Genomic DNA, 23,793 nt, shown 5'->3' with positions numbered 1-23,793 from the left:
GCAAGGAAAAGCTTTTAGGATTATAGTACAAAAGAATTCCATTTATTACACATAACAAAATGTCTAAAAATCCTCTTTTCCTATCTCTCAGTATCTAGTGTCACTTAGAATGACAGCTGTGCTAAATCCTAATGTCACTGCCAGAACTCCCAGGAAGACTTCACTCTTAGAGTCAGCTCATTCTAGCCTCCCCCACCCCCATTCTTGGCTCTCTTCCTCTCCCCATTTCTTCTTTAAAGGGAAACAAAATCTCTGCCAAACCTCGCAGACTGCTGTCAAGGTTCCTTTTGTATCTCTGTTCCTTACCTAGATCAGCAGAATTAATGCCTGTTTGGACAGCAAATGACCCCTCCTCTTAGAAGGGGTGAAAGATGGGAGATTGTTTTGTTCTGGTCTCAGTTGTAGTCAGAACAAGTAAGTGTTTGCAAATAACTATGCCTGGGTGTCCTTTTGGGTAACTTTTGCTATGTTATTGTCTCGGGTTGTTTTAGTGGTCTTTTTGTTTTTTTTTTTTTTTTTTTTTTTTTTTTTTGGTTTTTCGAGACAGGGTTTCTCTGTGTAGCTTTGCGCCTTTCCTGGAACTCACTTGGTAGCCCAGGCTGGCCTCGAACTCACAGAGATCCGCCTGGCTCTGCCTCCCGAGTGCTGGGATTAAAGGCGTGCGCCACCACCGCCCGGCTTGGTCTTTTTGTTTTTTAAAGTGAGTAGGGGTGGAATCAAGCCAGGCAAGCAGTTTGTTTTTACAAGCCTGAGAAATAAATGGTCAGATCCTGGATTTCGAACAAGCTGATACGTTGTGCTAGTGGTAACAATGACCAATGCCCTTTTTGTCTTATCTGGAAGCACTGTTTGGTTTTTCCACAGATACAGCTGGAGAATCTCCATTAGGGTTGCCTCACTCAGCAGCTTCTTCAGAAGCACTTTTATCAGATGCTGTTCCATGGAATTTAGGAGTGTCCTGAGAATATTGACCCATTCAGAAGCAGCCTGCTGCAGCTGAGAGAGCATGAGCACTACTCTGTGAGGATATAGAAACCTCCCTACTCCAAGTAACACACAAAACTCTCCTATGTTGGTACTTATATGGTTCTCAGCCCTTTTGTGAACACGTTGGTAACAAATGGTCAGATTCTATTCTTGGGGCTATTCAAACTACTGTTAGCATCCATAGGCTATGGGACTATACTAGGTCACCGGCACAATGGATATTGAAGTCTCAGAAACCCACCAAGATGGCTATAGGAGACATTTCATCTTCTACAACTAACTTGTGCTGGGACTAAACCCAAGGCTTTTTACATGCCAGACAAGCATTCTGTTACTGAGCTAAATTCTCAGCCCCATGCTTTTTTGAAGCAATCTTTCTATATAACCGAGGCTGGCCTTGAACTCAATATCCTCCTGCTTCCAACTTCCAAGTGCTGACATTATCACCACCCCACTGGGCTCCCAAGTGTTAATAGTATTGCCAACCTCAGTAAACTTAAAGAGGATACATAATGTCCTGAATAAAGAGGCTGTTTTTAAAAGTTGTGTGTGTGTGTGTGTGTGTGTGTGTGTGTGTGTGTGAGAGAGAGAGAGAGAGAGAGAGAGAGAGAGAGAGAGAGAGAGAGAGAGAGAGAGAGAGAGAGACTGAGACTTAAAGGAAACCTCTGGGAGCCATCCAGACTTAAGGAGGAGGACAGCCAGTGGTCAGGTTTGTAACACAAAACTCTATCAGAGGATTCTGGTTTCAGATCAAAACCAGACAGTAACAGAATAGCTCTGTTTCCTGTGTGTCTCTCACTTGCCCATGCCATCCAAGAGCTAGAGGAGAGTTGACTTCCTCCATCAAGGTGAGTCCTGACTCACAGAGGAAGGTGAAACAGGATCTGAATGGACTAAGGAAAATCTGGCAGAAGCTTGTCTTTTTCCACATCTAGCACCTTATTTCAGGCCTGGTCCTTTCTTGCCTGCCCTAAGGTCGTGGCTTTCCAGCCTGCCTCTCATTGCCTTGGCGACTTAGCGTTTTTGTTTTGTTTGTTTTGTTTTGTTTTGTTAAGAGATTGTATTCATTTAGCTTGGAGATTGGGGTATACAAACATTTGCACTGTCAAGACTTTCCCCCCACCTTGCAGAAGCCTGGGTAAAACGCCCAGAAGGATTCAAGGATAACCCAAAACTCTTCTGTCCTGAGGTTTACCGATGTTAGACACTTTTTTAAACATCAAGCAATCAATTTTAGTTCTTACATCCAGGTAGAAATGAATAGAGACTGTCTGCCTGTGCCTTCCCAAAGGACTATGTTGCCCTGGCTGGTAGTGGATGGCTTCTAACAGGCGAGCGTCCCCCCCCTCCGTCCCTGGCCTCCCGCCCCCCTCCCCTAAGGGCGTTGGCAGCTTCCTCGCGGGACGCACACGCCTCTTGGGGAGGGCTAATCCCTGGGTCGAGGCAGGCATGCTGGTGGTCTCCTGCGGGCTTCCACTCCTGCAGCGGCCGCGGTGGGGGTTGGGACAGCAAAGAGCGCAGGCGCAGTGCCCGCGTCTGGCGCCCCTCTCCTTGCTGGTCGCCCCTGGCTGTCCAGGCTGCAGTGGTCCTCGCCGAGCGCGCGACGGCCTCAGCTGGCGTGGGAGGCCACACCGGGAGCGCCGCCCCGGCTGAGTCCGCTAGAGCCCCGGGCGCATCCGCCTTGCAGCGACTCGCAGGTAACCGGCCCGGCGGCGGGTGGGCAGCAGCAGCAGGCGGGCAGCAGCGGGCGGTGCGGGACTCTGCCTGCTCGCGGGCTGGTCCCGCCGGGAAGAGGGTGCGCAGCGAACCCCGCTCCCCACCGGGAGAGAGCCTCACTTGGGGAAAAGGCAGGCTGGCGTCAAGCGCCCGCCTGCTTGGCAGACCTCCGTGGGGCGCACGTCTCTGCAGGACGTCCGAAAGGCCACCCCGTGTCCACTTCTCCCCGCTGCTGTCCTGGAAAACGGGAACAGCGGCTTCATAAAGCCAGCATCAGCCCGCGGCCTCATCCGGGGTCCTGACATCGTTGTGTGGGCCCTTCCCCAGTCTGCATCGTGAAGGTCAGGGGTGTTGTCCCTCCTCTGGACCCTGGAGCCCACACAATCTCGGCGAGTGCTTGTGGCGTCATAGCAGCGATTGCAAATGCAACTTTCAAAAATTGCTGGGTGGTTTTAGGAGTCTGAGTGAGGTTTTGAATTTGCCATCACTTTCCCGTCCTGTGCCCATGAGTCTTGAACTCCAGTGTAGGTGGGCTGAGATTTTCATGGTTGTAGAAATCTTGTTTCGAGAGAGGATAGGGGAGGAAGGGCCCAATGGTGGCTGAGTGTGGAGGTGGAGGGAGGCTCGGGTAAGTCAGTTCCACCTCATTCAGCCACGGAGAAGAAAATGAGGATTTTCTTGACGAAATTGCTTCTGAGGTTAGAATTTTACTCAGTGTGTGTCCATTCGGCTCATTAGAGGGAGGAGAAGGGTCGCGAGAACTGACAGGAAGGACACTCGTACTGGGGGAGCTGCGCAGATCCACGTCACTGCCCAGGCTGTCACCCGGCTCCGCCAGGAGCTGGAGCAACTCCCCTTCCCAGTGAGGGTTAAGGGGCGCAGGACAGTCTCACACTAGGCTGGGAGAGTGAGGACATGGGCCTGGAGGGGCCATGTCTGCAGGCTATTCTCCTCCAAAAGGACTTTGAGCAGAGTTGACGGTGTCCGTGGTGCTGAAGCGCCTCATTCCCTCATCTACGACTTCCTGGACCCAAGCCAGCCATATTTTCCTCTTTTGCACCTTTGCCCAAAATAACCCATCACCAAGGCAAGTGGACAGGACGGAGCCGGCCAGACACTGAAACCCTTCACAGAGGGGTTGAGCCTGGTCTCCTGAGGGTAACACTGCAGGGAAATGCGGTTTACCTTGGAGGAAGCGATAAAGCATACGTACAGCTTGTTTGATTTGATTACCTAAGTGAAAGTACTCACTGTGAGCAAGCACACCTCATGTGCGTGTGTAAGATATGTGTATGAGTATATGCATACAAACACAATGCTCACCTCTTTTCAAAGCCATCATGCACTGCAAGTCACACATTTCCCAGAATCTTTTGTAATCCATCTTTATTTTTTGACAACTTCAGTTTCTGGACTCTACACCACCATTAATTTTCATAATCATCTGTTCCAAAGGCACCGTGCCTGGAGATTGAAGTGTTTGGTTCTTGGCCAGGCAACCAAGTATTCACACACATTTAAGTTCCAAAGAATGCTGTACTAGAGGGACTGGGAGTGTGGAGCACCCACTCAGCATGCAACAGATCTTATGTGGGCTCCTCAGTGCCACAAAAAATAATAAATAAATAGAAAAGAAAAAGAAAGCATGCTTAGTTAAAGAAATTTAGGGGATAGAGAAGTGCATAAAACCAGAAAAAAATTGAAAACAGATTTTCTGTTATATGAGCACACATGCACTTTAGATGGACCATTCTTCTGTCTATTGTGTTTTAACTAATCTTGTAATCATGAACATTTATGCCCAATGTTTTGTTATTATAGACCTGTGGTTCTCAACATATGGGTCACAACCCCCTTAGGTCACATATCAGATATCCTTCATATCAGATATTCAAATTATGATTCACAACAGTAGCAAAATTACAGTTATAAAGTAGCAATAAAATAATTTTATGGTTGGTGGGGTCACCACAACATGAGGAACTGTATTAAAGGGTCCAAGCATTAGGAAGGTTGAGAACCACTGTTTTTTTTTTTTTTTAAATAAAGATTTATTTATTATGTATACAGTGTTCTGCCTGCACGGCCAGAAGAGGGAGTCAGATCTCATTACAGATGGTTGTGAGCCACCATGTGGTTGCTGGGAATTGAACTCAGGACCTCTGGAAGAGCAGCCAGTGCTCTTAACCGTTGAGCCATCTCTCCAGCCCTGAGAACCACTGTTATAGACAGTTCTGTAAATGACTTTTCTGTTTATTTCCCTTTTGGGGACTGAGTCTCAACTGTTTCCCACATTGGCCTTGAATGCAAAATTGTTCTGCCTTAGCCTCTAAAGTGCTGGAATTATATGGGATTATGGATAAGTGCTACCAAGCCCAGCAAATGTCATACTTTTTCTTTTAGACAGACTTTTATATAGCCACAGTTGGACTAAAAATTGATACGTAGACAAAGATGACCTTGAACTCTCAATCCTCCTGCCCTCCCTTCCAAAAAAGGTGAGATTGCAAGCATGCACTGTCATGCCTGGCCTAATACCATTCTTAAAATAAATTATTGTAAGAATGGAGCAGGAGAGATGTCTCAGCAGCTATGAGTGCTCACCTTTCTTGCAGAGGACCTGTTTGAGTCCCAGCACCTATACTGCAGCTTACAACTCTCTGTAGCTCCAATTCCAGATGATCTGTGCCCTCTTCTGTCCTCAGAGGGCACCAGGTGTGCACATGGTGCACATACATTCATACAGGCAAACATTCATACATATAAAAATAAAAAAATAAATCTAAGGGGGAAAGTTATGGTAAAAATATATGAATTCTATCTTCTCAAAGATTTAAATGCATTAAATTGATGATCATGCATTAGTACTGACTAGAAGCACAATGTACAGCACTTTCTGGGTTTATTCATTTGACTGAAACTTCATGCATATAAATTAGTAACACCCTATTTCTCCCTGCCCTCCAGTCCCTTTGTGAACACCATTCTCCTATTTTCTATGACTTTGCCCTTTTACATACTCCATGTAAGTGGGATCACATGGTATTTGCAATTGGCTTATTTCACTTAGCATAATACTTCGTTTCATTTGTATTTTCTAGATGATAGAATTTCTTTCTTCTTAGAGGCCAAATGTTATTTCTTTGTATTTATATATACTCCATTTCAAAAATCTACTCATTTATTGATGGACACTTAAATTGCTCCACCTGAATATAATGTCTTTGAACAAACACAAACTTGTTTAATTACAATCTTTTTGTTTTGTTTTATTTTGTTGTTTTTCAAGACAGGGTTTCTCAGCTGGGTGGTGGTGGCTCATGCTTTTAATCCCAGAACTCGGGAGGCAGAGGCAGGTGGATCTCTGTGAGTATGAGGCCAGCGTGGTCTACAGAGTGAGTTCCAAGACATCCAGGGCTACACAGAGAAACCCTGTCTTGAAAAACAAAAAAGAAAAAAAGACAAAAAAAAAAAAAGACACAGTTTCTCTGTGTAGGCTTGGCTGTCCTGGAACTCGCCCTGTAGACCAGGCTGGCCTTGAACTCACAGAGATCTGCCATCTCTCCAGTCCCATGAAACAAATATTTTAAAAAATTATTATTCTCGTTTGTCTATTCCAAAATGATTTTAAACCCTAGAAAGAAAATAATACAGAATAGTTTATCAACCCCAAATAATCATTCTTTTGTTTTGGAAAACACATTTCATTGATCTGCCTACCTCTGTCTCTCAAGTACTGGGATTAAAGGTGTGTGCCATCACCACCCGGCTAATTACTATCTTATAACAAATTCTGGAAGTAAAATTTGTGGTTCGTAGGATGGATATTTTATTTTTTGATACATATATTTGTGGCCACAATCGTCCATTATGGATTAATGTAATGTGTTTTCTAAAACAAAAGAATGATTATTTGGGGTTGATAGACTATTCTGTATTATTTTCTTTCTAGGGTTTAAAATCATTTTGGAATAGACAAATGAGAATAATAATTTTTTAAAATATTTTCTTCATAGGGCTGGAGAGATGGCTCAGTGGTTGAGAGCACTGGCTGTTCTTCCAGAGGATCTGGGTTCAATTCTCACCACCCACATGGCAGCTCACAACTGTCTGTAACTCCAGTTCCGGGGGATCTGACACCCTCACACAGACAAAACACTAGTGCACATAAAATACAATATAAATTTTAAAAATATTTGCTTCTTCACTGGGGGAGGACACCACAGCACCTGGTCAGAGGACATCTTGCAGGAGCCGGTTCTCTCCTGCTACAGTGAGTCCAGGAAACGGAGCTCATGTTGTCAGGCTTGGTGGGTGAGTGCCTTAATCTGCTGAACATCTCAACAGCCCTGAGGATAGCAACTTCATTGTTTTTAGAGTATATGTTTTTTAAAAAGCCAAGTATAAGAAATAAAAAGATTAGGTTATAAAATTAAATCCTCCTACTCAGTCCAGCTCTGTAGGTACCGCCACAGATATTAGTTTGAAGTAAATATTTTCAGATTATTACATTCATAACAATGAACAAGACATGTCATCAGCTTTAAGACACATTTTAACTTTAGAAATCTGAAGAATATGCATCATGAATTTAATGTATGATAAGGAGGGTCATGATATATATTTTTTTCTGCTTTGTTGTTGTTGTTGATTGGTTGATTTTTGAGGCAAGATCTTACTCTGTAGCCAGACTGGCCTTGTCCTCTCTCGCTTCCTGCTCAGCCTCCCACATGCTGAGATTGTAGTCATGTGCCCCGATTCTTCTATTTTCATATATAAATGTTTTTTTATGAGAACATTATCTTAAGATTTCAGTCAACATTTTATGTATATTTAGATTACTGGCAGATTAATATAACTTAATATTCCGCTGTACAATAGTGTTGTTTCCTCATGATAAATTCCTAAACAAAGTTGACGTTTCAGGAAGTGTCACACTTTGTATTGCAGGTAGCAGTGTATGATTTCTGGAGTCTCACAGCCTTCTTCATCTTTCTCACCTAAGTGGGAAAATGGACACCCACCTGTTCTTGTCATTCTTGTTTCTGTATCTTTAACAGGATTTGTGTATCCTTCTAGGTATTTACTGGTCATGTGTGTCTGTCTTTTATGGATTATCTATTCATAGTAATAATACTGTATTTCTCTAATCACCAGTTCTGTTTCTGAGCACCATCTACAAGGGTTTAATCTATCTGTGATAGTATACCTGTCAGTTAACTTGTTGGGACTAGGTAGAATCAAGCAGACAGACCCACATTGAACATAGGCTAACATTCATGCTGGTATTTTTAAAATTAATACAACTGACACTTCCATGTTAGCTTTTGGAAATAGGAGTTAATTACTTCAGTCAAATAAAAATAGTATTTGAGGTCTGGAGAGATTGCTTAGTGGTTAATATCATTTACTGTTCTTCCAGAGGACCTGAGTTTGGTTCCCAGCATCCATGTCAGGTGCTGCACAATCACCTGTAACTCCAGCTCCAGGCATCTAATGCTGCCTTCTGGCATCTGTGCACAACTGCACGTGTGGCATATAGTCACACACACACACACACACACACACACACACACACACACACACTAAAATAAATCTTTTTTTTTTTTTTTTTTTTTTTTTTTTTGGTTTTTCGAGACAGGGTTTCTCTGTGTAGCTTTGCGCCTTTCCTGGAACTCACTCTGTAGACCAGGCTGGCCTTGAACTCACAGAGATCCGCCTGGCTCTGCCTCCCGAGTGCTGGGATTAAAGGTGTGCGCCACCACCGCCCGGCTAAATCTTTTTTTTTTAAAGATAGTATTTAGACAGAGTCTTAGTTCCTTCAGGCTGCTGTAACATGACTTACCAAGAACAGAAATTTGCTAATCTTCATTTTGAAGGCTGAGAGGTCCAAGATTAAGACACTAGAAAATTAGGTATCTGGTGAGGGTCTGCTTCCTGTTCATAGTTGGTGGTCTTTAGGTGTGTCCCCGTGTATCACAGTGCCAGGAGCTCTGCCCTCATGACCTAGTCACCTTCTGAAGTTACTACCTCTGGACATTGTCACATATGAATTTGTAGGAGGGGAGACACAGACTAGCAGGGAGACAAGTACATTAACAAATTATAATTAAAAAAATCTTTTTTTTGTAGTGCTAGGGATGTGGCACAAACTAGGCAAATGCTCTACCACTGAGCTGCACTCTCAGCACACAAATCATAAATTGTTAAGAATGCCTGTATATGATTTTGAATCTCCTCAAAGAAATAGGCTTAATAAAGTCAAGAGAGTATATGTATATATAAATATATCTGATAATCAAACCCAATTTCAATTGAAGGTTATAAAGTTCATTTTCAACGTATTTTAATTCACAAAGATGGCTAAATTCCTTGATGGCTTTTCAACTTGGGTAGAGAGCATTGCTATCCACACTTGAGATCTTCTGGTGGATCTTTGCCAACATTAAGAAACCTAGCAATCTAACAGTCTGGTTTTCCCAATGAGGATCAGACCCTCCTCAGTTATTATGTGCTACAGGAATTTTTGCTTTCTGATGATCTGAAGAGAGATATAACGTTCTGTTGGCTTGGAATCTGGGGTAAGGGAGTAGATAAAAGCAGTAATGGTATTCTAACTGGGCTCCCCCTCCCCAGCACGTTAGAACTCAGTGTTGGTTATTAGAGTCTGTCTTGGGTTTCTCGCTGAGCTGCCTTGTGCCACAGGTGATATTCTTAAACATTGACACATTGTTGTTCCAGCAGTGAGCCACTGCTGTTCCCTCTTTCTTACTTAATGTTCCTCCTGCATATTTTGGTCATAAAATCAGGCCAAATCTCCTTTCTCATCACCACACTTACATTATTTTTCCTGCCTTTAATCTCTTAGCAATAGTAGGAAGATGTGGGAAGGAGAATGACTAGCTCCCCTTTGTCAGTTTTCACCCATGTCCCCTCTGGTTTGTATCTAGGAAATACTCTTAACTTGGCAGGGTAATGTCAGAGACCAGCTGAGATCATGGAACTTCTTACTCTTGACCAAAATTTTACTTTGCTTTATAAATGTTAGTGTGTATTCATAATTTAAAATAGTATCATTTATATAACACTAAACTGTCGAATTGTCTACTCTAGGTTCACATAATTGTTGCTGTATATAATCAATGGGCAAATGCAGGACAATGCTTTTTGTACACGTAATACTATTTCTGTTAGGACCATATATGAACTCAATCCTCATACCTAATGTTTTACTGGAATGTGTGTTTAATCATTTTCTGACTGTATATAATCATTGACTTGGGAGTTCTTTTTATTTTAGATACTACAGTATCAATAAGCAGCTTTACTGGACTTTTTACCTCAAGAACCTGATGAAAGGAAGAAAATACTTGTTGATCCATTTTTTTTTATTATGTATTTATTTTATCTTTGATTTCTGTGTATTATTGCTAACTGAGCCACTGTTCTAAACAGGAGTGAAGGGCTGGAGGGAGTGTGAGTGATGATTTTAAAGATGGTGGAGGATGACAGTCAGATTCTCTTGTTATTGCTTGGGTTCCCTTAACTCAGAGTCAGGAGTTTGAGAGAGTTAGACTGGAGAACTGTGGAGACAAAGCTCTGCATCAGCTAATGTGATCAAGGATTAAAGGTCAACGGTGAAACCGTGACTCTCCTCAGAGCAGGCCAGCTAGGCCAGAGGGCTCCTGTTCTATCAGCATTTGCTGACTCTGGTTCTGAGGTAGGACCTTCAAGATATCAAGAAAAAAGATAGTCATCATCCTTGTTCTTGGAGTGATAACAGTTTATCGGGGGCTATGGTTATGTACATACACAACCCACAGTGATAGAATATGTCAAGGACTGCTGGAACATTCCAGAAGAAAGTGTTCCAGAGCCCAGAGAAGGAACAAATCATTTAGAGAGATGCTTCTCCAAGTGAGTTTCCAGCCCCTGATTGTCTCAAGTTTTAAACAAAAGGCCGTGTGTTTTCTTAGGATGCAAATCTGGCTCCTGTTATCCTGGATATATTTATTTGCTCTTTCTCCTTTGATGTAACCAATCTCCTGACCTTATCAGTTACTTGACCCAAATCTTCTTAGGATTCAATCCTGGCCCTGCCAGCCTCTTCACAGCATTAAATAAATAAGAGAGCTGTGGACCAAGAAATTAAAATCTCAATGGTGCTAATTACTTGTTAGAGTCCTTTATTGAATCTTCAAGCCCAGGGCTGTCTACTTAGAAAACTGCACCAATGAAGACACTCAAGTAAAGAGGCTCTTGGGTCATGAGATGAAGAGCTAAGCAGGTACAAGTGAAGATCTGGAGAGTGAGTCAATGGCCAGGGATGTGACCTCCATGAGAAACATGGGGACCAAGGGGAGAGGCAGCCAAATGAAGGCCATGCTGAAAGGATTCTCCAAACGTGGTTAAGGTTCAAGGACGATTCACCTACCATCTCCAACATCTCAAACACCCTTCTGTGTTTTGCTCTGTTCTGAAAACTTTTTGTTTTTTCTGAGACAGGCTTTCTCTCTGTAACAGCCTTGGCCGTCCTGAACTTGCTTTATAGACCAGGCTGGCCACGTAATCACAGAGATCTGCCTGCCTCTGCCTCCTGAGTGCTGGGATTAAAGGTGTGCACCACCATGCCCAGCTCTTAAAACCTTTTTATTTCGTTTAGAGTGTGTGTGTGTGTGTGTGTGTGTGTGTGTGTGTGTGTGTGTGTGTGTAGGTCATAACACAACTTGTGAGAGTCAGGTCTTTCTGTGTTGGATTTGTCAGACTTGGTAGCAAGCACCTTTACATCCTGAACCATCTTCCCATCCCCCTTCTCTGCTGTGTTAAGAACACATTGCATTAAGGCATAAAAATACCGCTCGCTCTATTTCTGAAGAGGGAAATATTGCTTCTGAGCAGTTTCTGAAATTGCAATCCTAGGAGATGGATGATACTGTCTTCTGTTTCAGTGCTGACTCCATTTCCTGGTCCAGACGATCAAAATCTGTGCATGCGTTAGAGAACAGCATGAGGTCCATCTGTTCAGGTCAGGTTTCCCACATTAACATGAAGATTTATGGAGTGGTAACTTATGTAAGAAAAGCCAATGGCAATGATGTTATATTCTTTGCTGCCATTTGGAATCTACATTATATTTTTAGTTCGTCGTGAAAATACCATAATATATACACACACGAATACACTGGATTCTTTCAAAAGCAGTAACAAAGGCATCTCCTTCAGTTTGTAGTCATTTACCTCTGTTTTGGTTTGAGCACTAGACACCATCCATTCATATTTTCCCTGTAAAGTGATCTGTTTATCCACAACTTTCCTCCCACAGATGGCACAGATATACAAGAACTACGCTTGGCTTCTTGGGTGACTCGTCAGACTAAACTACAGAGTAATGATTTGTTTTTTCTTCTTAAGAAAGTAGATTAAACTTTTTTAGATTTTTAAATAGATATTTATACAGAAAAATAAAAAATCTGTAAGTACATATGCATGCATATGAATTATCTTATATAAATAGAACCATACCATGACAGGAACTTAAGTCTCTTCACCTTTGCAGTGTGTGTGTGTGTGTGGTGTGTGTGTGCATGTGCACATGTGTGTTCTAAAGACATTAATGGAGTGTGGTGATTTTAATATGTCTATGTGTACTGTGTTGCCTACCAGGTATTGTATTTGTGACTTATAGTTTGGTCTGATACAAGGAGGCATCTAATGACCATTTCTTAATGGTCTTATCTTTGGGATTTTACTGAAATATATATATGGTATATGGAAAGAGGTGACTGAATTGTAACTTTACTAATTGTAACATCAGTCTGTTATGTGAAGAATTAGTTATGATCAAAACAAATCAAATCTGTAGTATTTCCAGACATTGACCTGGAGTGGAGTTTGGGGATTCAGGCTTGGTGCTCACACAGACAAACAGCAGAAAGAGCAGGGCGGATAGGAACAGGTGGGGCCTGTAGTGTTTCAGGGATCTGAGAGCAGACTTGCCCCGGGTGTTCCTTTTTTGTTCAAAGATTCTTGCATATCTGAGAAGGTTGGAAGCCTTCTTTGAACTCAGCTGGGATGTTCGATACTCTTTCACAAGACAGGTGAATAACAAGCAGCGAAGAAGGACATCAACAACCAAGATTTGTTTTACATTTAAATAGTATGTAATCAATACAATAAACCAATGATTTAACCATATAGATACATATAAAAAGATCATCTTAGCTGGGCATAGTGGCGCACACCTTTAATCCCAGTACTCAGGAAGCAGAGGCAGGCAGATCTCGGTGAGTTTGAGGCCAGCCTGGTCTAATAGTAAGTTCCACAGTGAACCCTGTTTTATTCCTGCCCTCCTTTCTAGCCATGCCCCCTTTGTCCTTAATAATCACCAGCAGGCTGAATTTAAAGGTGCTGATTTGACTGAAAATTGATTTTGCTTCAATTTTTTTTCTTTCAGGCAGGAGGAAAATAAGTGTTAGATGATAACTATGTGTCATCTGAGAGTGGCATATTTTATGTAAATTGATAAAAAGACTTTTCAGAGATTAGAAAGGCCCTTTGCTGGAAAGAAGATGTGCTGATTATAAGTTGTGAAAGTTGGGTTATGGGGCTGTAGCTCGGGGTCGAGCATTTGCTTGTCATGCATGAGGCCCAGCTTTGATCTCTAGAACCAAAGAATAAAAAGGTTAATAATATAAATGGTGAAAATCTTGCATTCTAGCATGTTCTCAGCTGCCAGCCAACACACTCATTAGTGTGCCAGAATGGATTTTAAAGTGTCACAACATAATTGCTCTGTTCCAAACCAGGCATCATCACCTTCACACAAGCCAAATCTGTCTCCTTGTTTGAAAACTGCTGCATACAGCCAAAAAAAAAAAAACCTTTTTAGGAAAAAAAGCAAAAAACAAAACAACAAAACCCCTTTTTCAAAACCTAGTATTGCTAGGTGTGGTGGCTCATGCTTTTAAGCTCACCCCTCTGGAGGTAGAGGCAGGTGGATCTGGAGTTTCAGGACAGCCTGGTCTACATATTGAGTTCCAGGACAGCTAGGGCTATATAGTGAGACCCTGTCTCAAAGGATAAAATAAAACAAAACAAAACACAACCCCCCGAAAAGCCTGCTATGCATGGCTTATTACACTTCCTTCAGTCATTAACCATCACTGAGTGGTGAGGAGCCCCGCGTTCCTCTTAGAGCAGCATGTGTGATTAGAGCAAATTGGATGGCTAGCCTGGCTCTGATCAGACTGTCAGTTCCCCTCCCCACTCCCCCTTTCCAGCCTTCTGCTCTCTTCCCCTCAAGTCTTCCCTTCTCCTTTCCGTGCAGCGGTTGCCTCAGTTTCTGCACAGCTCACAGCTCCCTCCCAGCCATCTCCTGACTTTGGGCTCTAGAACTGTCAGTTGAGTCTCCAGCCCAACTTTTGACTAGCTTCCCTGTTCAGTGGTCATCTCACTCTCTACACCCAAGCCCTCCCAGGCCTCTCTTTGTACCTCCTCTTATTTGCAAATTCCATAAGAATAATTTTTATCCCTTCCACATGCCAGAGTGAACCATCTCAGAAAAATCCCTAGGTCCCTCTTCTACTGTCCATGGTTCAGCCCAGTTCTGCTTCTTCTTTTTTTGTTTTTGTTTTTTCGAAACAAGGTTTCTCTGTGTAGCTTTGGTGCCTGTTCTGGATCTCAATCGGTAGACCTGGCTGGCCTCAAACCCAGAGGTCCGCCTGGCTCTGCCTCCCGAGTGCTGGGATTAAAGGCGTGCGGCACCACCGCCCGGCTCATTGCTCTTCTTAATGTGGTTCATTATGGAATCTAGTATCAGCTTACCTAGTTCACTGCAGTCTCTGACAGCCCCAGCTTCAGTCAGCCTAAGCCCTTCAAAGCAGCCTCAACCTCGTTTGGAGTCTCTGCTTTCAGCCTCCAGTGAAGCTTTTCTCACTCAGGTGGTCCTTCCCTGAAGCAGATTTTAGTTAACATGCCGAGGTGCTTATCATTTAGCCTGGAGTATGCTGATTTTTATACAGCCAGATCAAGCAGGCTGTCACCCAGCTTTGGCACTGTTGCGTTCCTGTTCAGCACTGCAGGCAGTCATTACCATAGACATGCCACCATTGACCAGTTGGCAGATTGGTACAGTGATGAAGATGGATTTGGACTCTGTCATCCACATCCCCTCTCCAACTTCTTCTACGGAAGTACGTGCATTTGCAAGATGGTTCCAGGGTCAGGAGCGGCAGTCAACGACTGTGGAAACAAGGTTAACAGTGGCTCCGGAAATCCATAATGTGTCCTCTCTGAGGGCTGAACTGTTAGGGCTAAAAGCTACAGCCAGATCCAAAATGCAACAGGCTTGCCACTGCTTACTCAGAGTACATTTTCCCCCCTCAGCATTAAGAAGTTCATGGATAGAATGAAGAACCTTTATCCTACCAATTTTCTTTTTCATGGTAGGATCTACCCCAGGACCTTAGGTATGCTAGATAAGCACTCAACCATGAGACAAATACCTAGCTTTAAAAATGTTTGTTTTTGTGATTGTTTATTTCTGTTTGTGCAGGTGCATATGAGTATATGGAGGCATGTGTGCAAGAGGGGGCTACAAGTCAACCTTGGGTGTTGTTCCTCAGGAGCTGCTGACCTTGCTTTTTAAGACAGGGTCTCTCATTGAACCTGGAGTTCCCTGGTTAACTAGGCTGGCTGGCTAGTGAGTCCCAGGAATCCTCCTCTCTGCCCCTACAGTGCTGGGATTGCAGCATGTACCATCATACAAGCTTTTACATGGGGGCTGGAGAGCAAAGTCAGCTCTCCATGCTCACATGATGAACACTGACTACCTCCTCAGCCCAAACTCTTTAATTTTCAAGAGACAAGCTCTCACTATGTTGCCCAGGCTAGCTTTGAACTGGACTCTGCTCAATAATGTGGAAATGAATGTGAAATTTTGTTTTTTCCCTTGCCTTCCACCTGTGGTGGTTTGAATAAGAATGCCCTCTTATGCTCATATATTTGAATGCTTAGTCACCAGAGAGTGGAACTCTTGATAGGATTAGAAGGTTTAGGAGACGTGGCCTTGTTGGAGTAAGTGAATCACTGGGGGTGGGATTTGAGGTTTCAAAAGCCCCTGCTAGGCCCTGTGGATCAGAACTTAGCTCTCAGCTACTGCTCCAGTGCTAGGTGTGCGACTATGTTCCCTGCCAAGATGATAATTGACGAGCCTTCTGAAATGGTAAGCAAGCCCCCAATTAAATGCTTTCTTTTATAAGAGTTGCCTTGGTCATGGTGTCTCTTCATAGCAATAGAACTAACTAAGACACCACCAACTCCCTTTTCTTTTTTTAAAAAATATTATTTATTCTTTATGTTTATGTGTGAATGCTTGCATGATTTCATGTGCACCATTTGCATTCAGTAACCAGAAGAGGGAGTTGGATTCCTTGAAACTGGAGTTATAGGTAGTTGTGAACCATCAGGTGGGTGCTGGGAACCAAACCTGGGTCTTCTGCAAGAACAGCCAGTGCTCTTAACCACTGAACCATCTCTCCAGCCTGCCTTTTCTTTCTTTTGAGACATAGTCTTACTTTGTAGCCCAAGCTGGCCTTAAACTTATAATCTTCTTGCCTTATCCTCCCAGGTTCTAGGATTATAGGTGCATGCAACTGTACCTAGTTGGAATTCATCCTTTAAAACCCCCCAAATAACATTTTAGCATAAATATGAAAATAAGCTATTATTTTGTTATATTCACAAATTGTGTACAAATTCACTAGTGTCTAGACAATTTAAAGCCCAGCCTAGCCTTTTCTCTGATTCCTGGTCACCATGATATAGGCTGCTTTGCTTTACCATATATATCCTCCCTGCCCTGATGGACTGAACCCTTGGAAACCAGAGCCAGATAGAAGATTTGTCTGCCAGGACATGAATACTGTGTGGGAGATGCAGGTGACCCTTCATGTAGGGACTGGCTAGTTGTGAGCCCTGCCCCTGAGAGCATTTCTGAGGAAGCTGACCAGTAGGACAAATGTCTTTAGGGACACTGGGCAAATCATCATACCTGGGGTGCGCATTAGCAGTGTCTCCATATACACCTCTACTACTACTTGGTTCTTACCTCTTGGTCACTCCTGATGGGAGACATGTTGGACAATGCCATCTACTATTTGGAGTTCACCTGGGCTTCCAGCCCTGCATTCACAGAGCTGGAGATGGTGCTGGGATTGCCAGAGCACTTCCTATTCCACCCAGCAGGCAGGCAGTGCCCGCAGTGACAAATGCCCTCTCACACAGGCTAAGTAGAGAAGGAGAAGCAAAGCCCTGTGCTGGGCTTGATTACACATCCTAGCACTTAGTAGCCTGGGGCAGGAAGGAGAATTATCACAAGAGGACTAGCCTGGGCTATAGGAGACCCTATCTCAAAACACACACACACACACACACACACACACACACACACACACACACACACACACACACACACACACAAAAGTCAATATGTATTAGTGCACATATACACATATCAATCTAAAATTGTATCTTTTTTACTCTTCAAAACTTAAAATGTAGAAAATAGTTACTTCTGGCTAGTATAGAAAGTACTAAGAAATCAAGCAGTCACTTTTTAATGTGGATTTAATGAAGTGTCATCATAATTCTGGTGACAACTCTGAAGTATTTTGAAGTACCTTACCTATTTCATAAAGCCAATTCCAAGGTGTTAGCATTTCTTGATTATTGTTCTTAAGCAAACTCAAGGTATATCTTATTCTAGGCCCAAGTTTGAAAATAGAAAAAAGCTACTGGTCAGTAGTTTTTATAAAGCATTATAAGCCATTGTTTCCAACCTTTCAGTGAACCCCTTTGTCCTCAGTCACTCACTCCAGGCTCACTACCACTTTCTTGTGGGTCTCTCCTTTCTAATTCCCCTCTTCCTCCTCTCCCTCCTCCTCCTCCCTCTCTTCTTCTTTTCCTGGTAAGTGATTTGGGATGAACTATACCTAATAAAGATGTATGAACAACAGGGGCTCAGAGCCTTTAAAAAACAATGGCACCTTAATTTAGTTGTGCCTTCTCACTCACCAGTTGGAAATATGCCTAGAAAGGACATTTTAATTTGCCCCTTGCTTTTTGAGCACAGAGAAAATAGTTGGAAAGAAAAGGGTGAGCAGTGATGGGTCCAGTCACTGTTTAGAATGGCAAGGAAATGTGAGTCTCTTAGGGCCAAGTAAATACAGTTGGTTTTTGTCCATGACAGCAAGAAGGCCAAACATCAAAAACTGGCAAACTGTAAGCCCTGCAGTACTAACATCTCCCATAGCAAAGATCTGTGTATTGAGGACCTTTGGAACTGACCTGAGAAAAGGCATGCCTGCAACCTCAAGGATATCTAACAAAGAGACAAAAATATTGACAGAAACAATTCAAAGATCAGAGTGTGAAATTCAGGACCACCAAGGCAATTATCAGAAGGAAAAGACTTACACTAATATGAAGCTTGATATTACGCCTGAAGTCTATAGATGAGAGATGATCAGGGAGGGGAGATTACGAACAAGTTGGAAACCCATGAATACAGACTAAAGCTGTGCTGTCTGAGGACAGTAATGAAAAGTAGTTCGTGGGCAGGAACTTGGAACTTTAAGGGCATCAAATATTTGGATCTTTGAAATCACAAAATGACTAAGTATCATTTAGACATTCACCTTATTAGGTTAGCCCCAACTCCATAAAGTCACACAATCTTTAAATTAAGTTAAATTTGACTGATTTGGATTTTTTTGTTTGTTTGTTTTTTGAGACAAGGTCTTGGGCTGGCCTTGAATACCCTGTGTATCTGAGGCTGGTCCTGAATTGATATTCCTGCCTCTGTCTCTCAAGTGCTGGGATTACGGCTTGCACAACACCTGGTTTAGGTGTTTTAATCATATCTACAAAATCTACTCATGGCATCATTTAGATTTGTATTTGATCAAATAAGTGAGGTCTGTAGTTCAGCTTGGCCTACTTTATACATCAGTAGGCTATTACACAAGAGGAGCCAGTGCACGACATGTGCCCTTTCATTTTCCTTCCTCTCTGCTCCCTTTACAGTTTTTAAAACATTTATGTATGGTATGTGGGTGTATGCATGGGCACACATGTGCCATGGCATGTGTCTGGAAATCAGAGGACAGTTTTCAGGATTCAGTTCTTTCCTTCTACCATGTGAGGTCCAGGGACTGAACTCAGATCATCAGCCTCTTTGGAGTACACCCTTGGTCACTGAGCCTTGGCTATCTTGACAGCCTAAAAAACCCTTCTACAGCCCCCAAAGGGAGGGAACAGGAGGAATAAAATAGCAAGCTACTCTCACTCCCTAATCATGTCTCTAGAACTGTAGATTTGGCCCGTAGCAGTAAGCTTTGAATGAATATAAGGTAAAATTTTAATGATAGCAGCAAATGGGAAGTTATGGAATGTAAAATTTCATTAAGATAATTACTGGCCATCAAGGAAAGGAGAATTGGCATAGTTAAATTGGGTACAGTAACTAGGAACATAAAACTCCAGAGCTGAGCCAAGCAGGAAGTAACATGATTACATTATACAAATTAGATTAGAAGAGCTGCAATTGTTTAGATGAAGAAGTATCTGGAGAAGTCAGAGAAGGCTTGCTCCTAAAGACAGACTTTGAATTAGGTCCTAACCGACGATCAGTATTCAGAACACTGGAGCAGAGGAGACACTAGTGGAATGAAAGCTTGGGAAATGATTTCTTACATACATGGTACAAGGTCATGGAGACACCACACAGACTCCTGGAGCAAAGTGTGGATGCCAAGGGGCTGAGTGCAGACTAGGGCCATGCTAAGCAGGGTCTCAAGTGCCTGGCAGAGAAACTAATTTAACCTTTCTTTTTTGTTTTTGAGACAGCATCTCATGTGGCCCAGGCTAGCCTCAAACCCACTCACTATGTAGCTGAGGATGGCTTTTACTTCCTGTTCTTCCTGCCTCTACCTCCTAAGTGTTGGGATTACAGCGTGAACTGGGTTAGTTGATATTGATAGTATAGACAGGAGGTCTGTAGAGAATGCTTGGTTCTTGGATGGGGAAAACTTGGAGGAAAGTTTTTGTTCTTAATCTTTTAGAGACAGATTAATGTGACAACAGGGTAACACACATGGGATTTAGAGGAGGGCTGGAACTCAAAGAGGGCAGACAGGATGCCAGGGTAATGTTCTTGTCTGGAACTCATACTGGCTTCTTCTAGAATAATGACATTAACATGGAATTAGAGAAAAAAGAAAAATTCAAGAAATATTTCAAAGATAAAGACAGTAAGAATGAACCAATTTGGAGTGTGATGGCCCAAACGAGAATTCAGAGTATTCCTTGATTTCTAGCTTGGGGATCTGGAGGGACTGTAGATCACCAACATGAGTGAGGGAGCTGGGAAGAAAGCTCCTTCTTGGAGACTGAGACTATGATTGAGTTCAAGGTCATTGAAGCTAAAGACACAATTTTAAAATAGAAATGGCTAGAAGTGAGAAATAAATAGTGGGATTTTTGAGATCGGTATGCTGGAGAGACTGCAGGAAGAGGCTGGTTAGGTCAGGAGGGTCTGGAGGCATGGCTGGTATTTTCCATGACTGTTTCCAGCGGAAAAGGACTTTCAGAAGAGGGAGTAACAGAACAGCTGGCTTTCCAGATGGTGTCAAAAGAACAGAACTGGATTTGATTCTGGGGTCATGGTTTAAGTCCTGGAATTGATGAGTTTGGGCAAGGATTTGGGGAATCATGAGGAAAGAAGATTCCTCTTTTCTCCTTTGTTCTTCCCTTTAGGGTGGAGAACTCCAGGGGGCTCCACCTGTCTGGTAAGGTATATTGCCAGATCATCTTTTATGGTGGAAGAAAAGAATCACTGAGAAGGAAAAGGAAATTGTTCAAAGAAAGACAGGAAGGCAGGCTGAGTGAGAAAGAGTAACACTGTAAAAGATACCCAGTGTTTCATAGGATAATTATAGGTGAAAACAGCCAAACTTACTGCTAACATTTATTTACTATATATACTTCTGTGGAAAATTCTTTATATTTAGTATTTCTTTAATCCTTACTTTGAAAGATGCTTAATATTTTTTTCCTAAACAACAGCATATCATAATACCAAGTGCTGGGATTATAGATATGTGCCAGTTGGCTTAGATTCTGTTATTATGTAGAATTACATAAAATACTTTGGGGGACTGATGAGAGGTTCAGTAGTTAAAAGCACTTCCTGCTCTTTCAGTTTGGGTCCTAGCACCCATGGTGGGTAGCTCACAACAACCTACAACTCCAATTCCAGGAAATTCAACTACTTTTTCTGGCCTGTGAGGATACCTGCATACCTACATACCTACACACACACACACACACACACACACACACACACACACACACACACACACACATCTTTAAAATACTTTGGATTTATGTATTTACAATTTTAGAGCATAGACAAATGGACACAATAAAAAGGCAAGGTGTGATTGATGTGACTTTTTATTTTTTGTGTTTTTCTTTTAAGATGGGTAGAAATGAGAAGATGGGAAAATATCAGTGTGTCATGTAAAAATGAGGCATAAAGCTGAAAGAGACAAGCCGAGTCTATGGTATATGCCTCTAATCCTAGAAGTTGGGAGTTGGAGGCAGGAAGATCAAGAGTTCCTATTTCAAAAAACCAATTAATCAAGCAAACAAAAGAGCTAACTTTTAAGCTTTGTTTTAAGAACAAATACAGGGAGACATTGGAACAAGTTTACAATAGGAGTGATAAGAGGGTGGAAAATTCCATTGGGCTTCATATATATGATAATACATATGCCAGATCAAATTTCCTACTATGTTTTCTTTCCAGATTCCTGTTATAATCTCTACCTTCCATCATTGAAATAGTATATATCTATAAAATAGTAATGTGGTTTTCAATGCAATAAACACGTATATTTTTCTTTTTTTTCTTTAAATAGAATTTATTATCTGAAGAAATGGATACTTCTCCATCCAAAAAATATCCAGTTAAAAAACGGGTGAAAATACATCCCAACACAGTCATGGTGAAATATACCTCTCATTATCCCCAACCTGGGGACGACAGATATGAGGAAATCAATGAAGACTATGGCAAATTTATGGAAGAAAATCCGAAGAAAAGTCTGCTGAGTGAAATGAAGAGAAAAGGAAGAACTTTGTTTGGAACCATGGACACTCAGCCTCCACTAACAGAAGACTCAAGAGCCAGTGGGATGACACAATTTCAGAGCTTTGCAGAAAAAAACATTTTTCAGTCCCGAAAAATGTGGATAGTGCTGTTTGGATCTGCCTTGGCTCATGGCTGTGTGGCTCTCATCACTAGGCTTGTTTCTGATCGTTCTAAAGTTCCATCTCTAGAACTGATTTTTATCCGTTCTGTCTTGCAGGTCTTATCAGTGTTAGTTGTGTGTTATTACCAGGAAGCTCCTTTTGGACCCAGCGGATACAGATTACGACTTTTCTTTTATGGTGTATGCAATGTTATTTCTATCACCTGTGCTTATACCTCCTTCTCAATAGTTCCTCCCAGCAATGGGACCACGATGTGGAGAGCCACAACCACAGTTTTCAGCGCCATTTTAGCATTTTTACTTGTAGATGAGAAAATGGCTTACGTTGACATGGCTACAGTGGTTTGCAGTATCTTAGGCGTTTGTCTTGTCATGATTCCCAATATCGTTGATGAAGACAACTCTTTGTTAAATGCCTGGAAAGAAGCCTTTGGGTACACTATGACTGTGATGGCCGGACTGACCACTGCTCTTTCTATGATTGTGTACCGATCCATCAGGGAGAAGATCAGCATGTGGACTGCACTGTTTACCTTTGGTTGGACTGGAACAGTCTGGGGAGTTTCTACTATGTTTGTTCTTCAAGAACCGATTATCCCTTTAGATGGAGAAACATGGAGCTATCTTATTGCTATATGCATCTGTTCTACTGTAGCATTCTTAGGAGTTTATTATGCCTTAGACAAATTCCACCCAGCTTTGGTCAGCACAGTACAGCATCTGGAGATTGTGGTAGCTATGGTCTTACAGCTTCTAGTGTTACACATATTTCCTAGTGTTTATGATGTTTTTGGAGGGGTGATCATTATGATTAGTGTATTTGTCCTTGCTGGCTATAAACTGTATTGGAGGAATGTAAGGAGGGAAGATTATCAGGAAATACTGGACTCTCCCATTAAATGAATACCAGGTTATTATTATCTTGTTAATGTCTAGTTGCTAACATGTATATTGCCATTTTAATATTTACATGTAGATGTCTTTTGTGTTATATAATTGATAGAGTGCTATATTGATAGAGTGCTATATAGTATCAATAATTATGGAGATGCAGAAAAATATTCCAAACTAATATATTAGAGCATAAATATTAAATAGATGAAATATGTCATGAAGTTGGTGTCTTTATGACTATTAATAAAATGTAATTGTGGTAGAAGAGTATCATTCTCCATCACCAAAGACACAAGACTAGGAGTCTCAGATTGAATTTCTGTGGTTATAAACTTCTAAAACTTGAAAAATGTTTTTGTTTTGTTTTGAGAAAGGGTCTTTCTATGTAATTCTGGCTGTCCTGGAACTTGCTATGTAGACCAGACCAGTCTTGAACTCAGAGACCTGCCTGCTTCTGTCTCCTGAGTGTTGGCATTAAAGGTGTGAGCTGCTACACCTGAGGAAAATGTTTATTTTATTTTATTTTATTTTTTTTTTGAGATGGGGTTTCTCTGTGTAGCCTTGGCTGTCTTGATAGACCAGGCTGCTCTCAAACTCACAGAGATCATCCTGCCTTTGCCTCCTGAGTGCTGGGATTAAAGGTGTGCTGCACCACCACCACCACCACCACCACCACCACCACCACCACCACCACCACCACCCAGATGAAAAAATGTTTATTCTTAATGTTCTACAAATGTGCAACAAACATCCTTCAATATTTAAAAATATTCATGAAAATTACACTATAGATAAAATGTTGGACACCTAGCTAAAGTCCATTTTTCCACTGAAAATCTAAAGGCTTTGAGTTGAGATGAAT

At 42.1% G+C, this 23,793-nt stretch overlaps 1 protein-coding gene across 1 annotated transcript; it reads left to right on the top strand.

Moving 5' to 3' along the window:
* Nucleotides 1-2,394: 2,394 nt before the first annotated feature.
* Nucleotides 2,395-23,152, top strand: Slc35g2 (solute carrier family 35 member G2). Its single transcript, XM_052718145.1, has 2 exons — nucleotides 2,395-2,684; nucleotides 21,684-23,152. Exon 2 carries the CDS (start codon nucleotides 21,702-21,704, stop codon nucleotides 22,938-22,940), a length of 1,239 nt encoding a protein of 412 aa, XP_052574105.1. The 5' UTR covers nucleotides 2,395-2,684; nucleotides 21,684-21,701; the 3' UTR covers nucleotides 22,941-23,152.
* The last annotated feature ends 641 nt before the right edge of the window (nucleotides 23,153-23,793 follow it).

Source organism: Peromyscus californicus, unplaced genomic scaffold, assembly GCF_007827085.1.
Source record: "Peromyscus californicus insignis strain IS unplaced genomic scaffold, ASM782708v3 Scaffold_11__1_contigs__length_118956290, whole genome shotgun sequence".
Lineage (NCBI taxonomy): Eukaryota > Metazoa > Chordata > Mammalia > Rodentia > Cricetidae > Peromyscus > Peromyscus californicus.
The sequence above is the reverse complement of the archived record's forward strand: the minus strand, read 5'-3'. Positions and strand labels throughout refer to the sequence as shown.

Coding starts and splice junctions, on each gene's coding strand:
- Slc35g2 (XM_052718145.1), top strand. CDS start 21,702: ATGGATACTTCTCCATCCAAAAAATATCCAGTTAAAAAACGGGTGAAA.